General features: G+C 39.0%; 1 protein-coding gene across 1 annotated transcript; it reads right to left on the bottom strand.

Annotated features, from left to right (window-relative positions):
* Positions 1-3,680: 3,680 nt before the first annotated feature.
* LOC122026745 lies at positions 3,681-5,241 on the bottom strand. The gene is made up of 3 exons (XM_042585467.1): positions 4,623-5,241; positions 4,507-4,563; positions 3,681-4,297 (listed from the first exon to the last, which is right to left on the bottom strand). The coding sequence occupies exons 1-3, from the start codon at positions 5,239-5,241 to the stop codon at positions 3,681-3,683; spliced, it is 1,293 nt and encodes a 430-aa protein (XP_042441401.1).
* Positions 5,242-7,350: the final 2,109 nt, after the last annotated feature.

Below are 7,350 nucleotides of genomic sequence, written 5' to 3'. Positions count from 1 at the left end.
ACATATCTTGGACGAAAAAGTATAGAACGTGCATAAAAAAAATTAAAATAAAATAAATAATAAAGAAGTATTTTACGTGCTCTAACTAACGCATAAAACAACGAGGAAAAATAATACATAAACATGATACAATAGAGTTTCGACATACTACATAATCTATTTAGTGCACTACAAAAACGATCAATAACAGAGAAGAAACAAAGTATAACTTTTCTTTTTAAATTAGAATCGAAACACCCTAACCTATATCTCCTTCCGGCAATCAATCAATCTAGAACTCTCCTTTGAACAACCTATTTTAATAGATTAATTATTAAACTAAGGTAGTAGGAACGTACCTCTTTCTTTTGCGACTAAACTCCACGACACCCGGCGGCTCTTCTCTCCCAACGACGGCTATCTCACCCTCTTCCTCTCTTAGGGTTCTTTTTTTTATAATTGTTACCTATGACTTGGTCCAACCACTAAACCATTTATTTCCAAATCAACTAATTCATTACCATACTTATTAAATATATTTATGACTCAAAATATTTGTCAATTAATTCTTTTATTTTTCTCATAAATCAAATAATCCATTACCATATTTATTAAATCTATTTATGATTCAAAATATTTATTCACAAATTAAATATTTTATCATCCTATGTATACTAATTCTAATCTGTGCACTCCCTTAGCCATGTCATGTATATAATTAAATTGATTACACATGCATATATTAATTAAATTTTATTCATGAAATTAATTTATCATGATATGAGTGTATTCAATTTAATTAATTTTTTTTTATATTTACTACCCTACCTTAACTGAATTATTAATCCCTTCCTTATTAATTATTTTAACTTATAAATAGTGGATGAATTTCAGGTGCTACAATTCTTCCCCCCTTAAATAAAATTTCGTCCTTGAAATTGTGACTTACCGAACAAGTTTGGGTAGCGACTCTTCATGTCTTCCTATGTCTCCCAAGTAGCTTCCTCCTCCGAGTGATTGAGCCACTTGACTTTGACCATTTTTATCACCTTGCTTCGTAGCTTCCTCTCTTGTCGGTCTAAAATTTGCGTAGGTTTTTCCTCGTATGACAGATTAGGTGCGAGTCGCAGAGGTTCAAAGTGCAACACATGCAATGGATTTGACAAGTACTTGCGAAGCATAGATACATGGAAAACATTGTGTACTCCTGCAAGGTTAGGTGGTAAGGCAACTCTTTATGCTAAGGTTCCAACTCTATCCAAAATTTCAAATGGTCCAATAAATCTCGGACTGAGCTTGCCCTTTTTACCAAATCTCATAATACCCTTCATGGGTGCTATTTACACAAATACGTGGTCTCCAACCACAAACTCAAGTTCTCTTCTTCTTTTATCACCATAGCTCTTCTGTCGACTCTGAGCAGTTCTCATCCTATCACGGATTTTAACTACCAAATCAGTGGTCCGTTGAACAATTTTTGGCCCTATTTCCGCCCTTTCTCCGATCTCATCCCAGTAGATGGGGGATCTACACTTTCTTCCATATAATGCTTCGTAAGGAGCCATACCTATAGACGATTGAAAACTGTTGTTATAGGTGAACTCTACCAGGGGTAACTTTGATTCCCAGCTCCCTTGAAAGTCAATCGCGCAAGCCCGCAGTAAGTCCTCTAGAACCTGGATCACTCTCTCTGACTGACCATCGGTCTGAGGATGGAAGACTGTACTAAATAGCAACTTTGTCCCCATTGCTGTATGCAAACTCTTCCAGAAAGATGATGTAAACTTTGGATCCCTGTCAGACACGGTAGAAACTGAAATTCCATGCAATCTGACTATCTCCCGAATGTATAGTTCTGCGTACTGTGTCATAGAGAAGGTCATCTTCACCGGAAGAAAGTGCGCTGACTTAGTGAGGCGGTCCACTATTACCCAGATGGCATTGAAGCCCTTCACTGTCCCCAGTAAGCCAACTACAAAATTCATCGTAATATCCTCCCATTTCCACTCAGGTATAGGGAGTGGCTTGAGCATGCCCGCGGATCTTTGGTGCTCTGCCTTAACCCGCTAACATGTTAAACATTCAGATACATAACGCCTAATGTCGCGCTTCATATCTAGCCACCAATAGAGCATTTGTAAATCTTTATACATTTTCGTGCTCCCCGGATGAATGGAATATGGAGAAGCATGAGCCTCCGTCATAATCTCGGTTCGGAGGGTATTGTCTCTAGGCACCCAATAGCGGTCCCTAAACTTTACTATCCCATCCACTATAGAATAAAGTGTACTACCCTTCGACTTATCCTTCCTTCTCCACTTCTGTAACTTCTCATCGGCAGGTTGACCCTCCCGAATACGATCCTTTAAAGTGGACTGCACTCTCAGCGTAGATAACTTAGGGGCACTACCCTTGGCATAAAATTCAAGGCCGAAATTCTGGATTTTTGTCTGAAGGGGTTCTTGTACTAACAATTGAGCTACCACCACTGTCTTCCTACTCAATGCGTCTGCAACTATATTAGCTTTACCCGAATGGCAGTTAAGGTTACAATCATAGTCTTTTACCAACTCTAACCAGCGTCTTTGGCGCATGTTCAATTCCTTCTGAGTGAAGAAATATTTAAGGCTCTTGTGGTCGGTGTAGATCTTGCACTTTTCTCCATACAAGTAATGCCTCCAAATCTTTAAGGCAAATACAACCGCTGCCAACTCTAAATCATGAGTTGGATAATTCTTCTCATGCTCCTTCAATTGTCTAGAGGCATATGCAATTTACCCGGTCGCGTTGCATAAGAACAACACCTAATCTGAGTTTAGATGCGTCAGTGTATAACACAAAATCATCCTGTCCAGATGGCACTGCTAGAACTGGTGCTGTAATAAGAGCTTGCTTTAAAGTATCGAAGCTATTCTGGCAGCCTGAGCTCCAATTGTATTTTGCATTCTTCTTTGTCAATACGGTAAGTGGCATTGCTATAGAAGAAAACCCTTTGATAAACTTTCTATAGTAGCCGGCCAAACCTAAGAAGCTTCATATTTCTGATGCATTCCTGGGCACTACCCATTCTTCCACGGCCTTTACTTTTGATGGATCTACCTCTATGCCATTACTCGAGATGATATGACCCAAGAATGCCACCTTTTCTAGCCATAATTCACACTTACTAAATTTAGCATAAAGTTTTCGGCCTTGTAGAATCTCTAATACCGTTCTCAGGTGTTGTCCATGATCTTCACGACTTTTTGAATATATCAGGATGTCGTCTATAAAGATGATGACAAACTGATCTAGGTATGGCTGAAATATACGATTCATAAGATCCATGAAGATCGCTGGTGCATTAGTTACCCCAAATGGCATCACTAGAAACTCATAATGCCCATATCGAGTTCTGAAGGCTGTCTTGTGCACATCAGTTTCCTTCACCCTTATTTGATGATACCCTGACCGAAGATCTACCTTTGAGAACATTGTAGCTCCTTGTAATTGATCAAATAGGTCCTCAATTCTTGGCAGTGGGTATTTATTCTTAACTGCCACCCGGTTTAATTCCCTGTAGTCTATACAAAGCCTCATGCTACCATCTTTTTTCTTGACAAACAGCACTGGTGCGCCCCATGGGGAGTAACTAGGGCGAATGAAACCCTTATCTAGTAATTCTTGGATTTGTTCTTTTAATTCCTTCATCTCTGTTGGTGCTAGTCGGTATGGTGCCTAGAGATTGGCATTGCACCTGGCATAAGCTCAATAGAGAACTCCACTTCTCGCTCAGGTGGGGTACCAACAATATTGTCGGGAAAAACATTAGGGAATTCTCTAACAACTTCCACCTCCTCCAATGATGGACTACCTACTACCGGGGTCGCTATAATACTCACTAAGAATGCCTGGCTGCCCGTGAGTAGAAGTTTCCTAGCCTGCATACAAGATATCATTCGCGGAAACTGCTGACATCGACCCGGCTCAAATGCAAACTGCTCCATCCCTATTGGTCGGATTAGTACCGACCTCCAGTGGAAGTCAATTATTACTCTATTCGCCATCAGCCAGTCCATACCCAGAATCATGTCGAACTCTGGCATTGGTAGCACAATGAGATCAGCTTGCACAGTATGACCTTGCAACTCAAGACCAAGATCTCTGACCACACAAGTAGCTAACAACTCCTCCCCAGATGGAACTGTCACAGAGTAACTCACGTCGAGCCTGGCCGTTTTGATGTCTAAATAGTCCACAAAAATGTCTGATATAAAAGAATGAGTAGCCCCTGAATCTAACAAGGCTTTGGTAGCTACTCCTGCTATAAGGATTCTTCCTGTAACAATTAAAGATATCACTCTACACTTCCTAATTCTGAACATTAGGATCTTAAACTCATAGTTTTAATTACTCCAGAATCAAAGTTAACTTCTAACCAAAGGAAATTTTTTATTTTTATTTTTGTGCTTAAATTTGTTATTTCAAAACTAAGACATGCAAACCTAGCACCTTATTCCAATTATAGGACACTGAATTAAAGCATACCTGTAATGAGAGTAGTGTCTGGATCTACCTCCCCAGCTTGCATCACAAATACCCTTCCTGGAATGGGTTATTTATTCTGAGAACAATCCCTTATCATATGTCCAGTAGCCCCACACTTAAACACTTTCCTGATCCCACCATGCAAGGTCCTGGATGTTTGCGCTGGCACTTTGGGCATACTGGATAATCGTTAGACTTTGGGGCAACTCGCATCTGAGGTTGCTGGCCCTTGACTTTCGATGGCTCAATAAATTTCCTCTTATTCTGTTGTTGAGGTTGTTGGTGAGGCACCAGATATGGTCCTTTGCCCTGCCTATTAACTTCAATATCCCTCTGATCCTGCTCTGCCCTCAAGGCCCTGGTCACAGCCTCTGCAAACTCCTTAGGGTCTGCCACCCTCACATCACGATGCAAGATAGGCCGCAAACCATCAATGAAGTGCCTCAGTTTCTCTTTAGGATTATTAGCTATCAAGGGCACAAAGTAACACCCCCGATCAAACTCTCGGACAAACTCAACAATGGAACGGTCGCCCTGCCTTAATGTCATGAATTCCTTAGTCAACTTTGAACGTATATCCTCGGTGAAGTATTTAGAGTAGAACAGCTCCTTGAAGCCCTCCCAAGTAAGTGTATTTGGATCGACGGATAGGGATGCTCCTTCCCACCATAACAAAGCATCATCCTTCAGAAGATATATAGCACACCTTACCATATCAGCATCTTCCAAAGCCATGAATCGGAAGATGACCTAGATGGACTTGATCCAGTTCTCTGCCACCATAGGATCAATAGTTCCTGAGAAGTCCTTCGGACCCATCTTACGAAATCTCTCATAAACCGCTTCCGGCTTTGCCTTACGACCTAACTCAACATCATGCCCAGTAAATAGTGCAAAGAATTGATTCATCCCTGCAAGCATCTGCTCGTGACTGGATAGTGACTGTGGAGGTGGCGGCGGAGGTGACGAGGGTGGTGCCTCCCCATGTCTCTCCTCCTCTCGGATCTCTGGGGTCCTATTGGTGTAACGTCTAGGAGGCATATCTGTATACAATCCAATACAACACGTAACCAACATACATTTGAATCCATCCTACTTAGGCAATACCATATCAATTTCCTAATTTAGTATTTAAAAGAAGAGCATTTAACTACCAACATTTGAAATACAAAGTATGAACTTATAGACTTGAGGCTTTGATTTTCTCGAGCTTCCCAGAAACGACAGCAGGCACAACCCTTTCAGGACCTTTGCTCTGATACCAACTGTAAAGACTTTATTCTACTTTAATTCAAAATGTCTCTTCCTATTTAATATATATATCTTTTTTTTCTTTTTTTATTTATTTATTTAGTTTCTAATAATAGGAAAAAGAAAGTACATGAATATCCCGAGAAAGCCGACTAAGTCAACTAGTAGTTCTTATAGAAAATTTAATGGACTAAATCTTTTATTACATCATTTCAATTAAAAGCGGAAACATAAACTAGGGGGGTCCATGGGTTGTGTTGTCGTCATTCTGAGCTTGCTTGATTGTCAAAGTCTCTTGTCTCATCGGTACCGCCTCCTGAAAAAAAACAGTATAATGAGTCTAAAGACCCAGTACGTTCAAACCATAATAGCCAATAATCAGATCCACTAAATTATGTTAGACAAAGAAAAAAGATGTAGATCGAAAGCTTGCATACCATAAACATAAGGAAAAATATTCTAATAATAATATTAACTTAAATACTTTCATGACATAAATGTAACAGTTCTGGTAGAGTTCAGTTCAATGAAAGTGGTCACGTAACATAACTGTTTGATCAAACATTTATCCTAGCGCTAGGTTGATAGGGATCCGAACCTCGGAACGAAACCACTATCCATAATGTGGCAAGCTCGCTGGGCGTAGGTCCCCGGTTCCTAAGTTGACCCGTACATAATCGAGCAAACTCCCCGGGCTTAGGTCCCCGGTTCATAATTTGACCCATACATAAATTTGGTAAGCTCCTCGAGAGTAGATCCCAGATTCATAACTTAACCCATACATAATATAGATTGGCCACAGTCAAATCACATCCTTGAAAATGTTTCTTAACACCATACATATAATATATTCATAAATTCCTAGCATACATGGTCATTAAAAACATAGCTACTCATAACCCAATAATCGATGTGTTTAGAGTTTATAAAAAAAATGTGCAAGTCATGAATGGGTTTTTCGTGGACCGGTTAATGTCAAAGTAGAAAATTAAATAAACTAATGACTAATAGTAAAGACTCTGATTTAACGTATTAATATAAGAATATTGAGAGGTGAGATTAAAGCAGTAAAATAATATATTTATAAATTGAAGTTTGAGGTTTACTGTACAAGGACAAGAATTTCGTATTATTCATGGATAAGAGCAGAACCAAAATTTGAGAATCTAGCATGAAAACAATGAGTAAGAAAAATTAACTTGTCATGAGTCACCCCGGGCAAACTTTAAGAAACTTACTTGACGTAAACAAAATTAGTTGAATTTTAATTAACAGATATATGCTAGACCATTAAGAATTTTACTTCAAATAAAATTTAGTAGTGAGAGAATAAAGTAACATGCAGCCTAATTGAACGAGATCTTTCGTTGAACCATGAAACTAATTTCACATATCTTGGACGAAAAAGTATAGAACGTGTTGGATATTGGAGTCTTAAATGGACCAAAACGATTTAGAAGAAGGAAGCCATCAATTATTGAAAGTCGTAATTGACTTCAAAATTGAAATCTACGATTCGCGTAGATAGATTTAGACTATTAATTTGCTCAAAACCGATTAAGGGTGAACGAGAAATTAATGTTTAAAGTCAGC

The sequence above is a fragment of the Zingiber officinale genome, chromosome 10A, assembly GCF_018446385.1.
Source record: "Zingiber officinale cultivar Zhangliang chromosome 10A, Zo_v1.1, whole genome shotgun sequence".
Classification (NCBI taxonomy): Eukaryota; Viridiplantae; Streptophyta; class Magnoliopsida; order Zingiberales; family Zingiberaceae; genus Zingiber; species Zingiber officinale.
Note: the sequence above shows the minus strand (reverse complement) of the source record. Positions and strands in the feature narration are given on the sequence as shown.

Coding starts and splice junctions, on each gene's coding strand:
- LOC122026745 (XM_042585467.1), bottom strand. CDS start 5,241: ATGGCTTTGGAAGATGCTGATATGGTAAGGTGTGCTATATATCTTCTG. Junction 4,564..4,622: donor GGGATCAGGAAAGTGTTTAA/GTGTGGGGCTAC, acceptor AACCCATTCCAG/GAAGGGTATTTGTGATGCAA. Junction 4,298..4,506: donor AGACACTACTCTCATTACAG/GTATGCTTTAAT, acceptor TAATTGTTACAG/GAAGAATCCTTATAGCAGGA.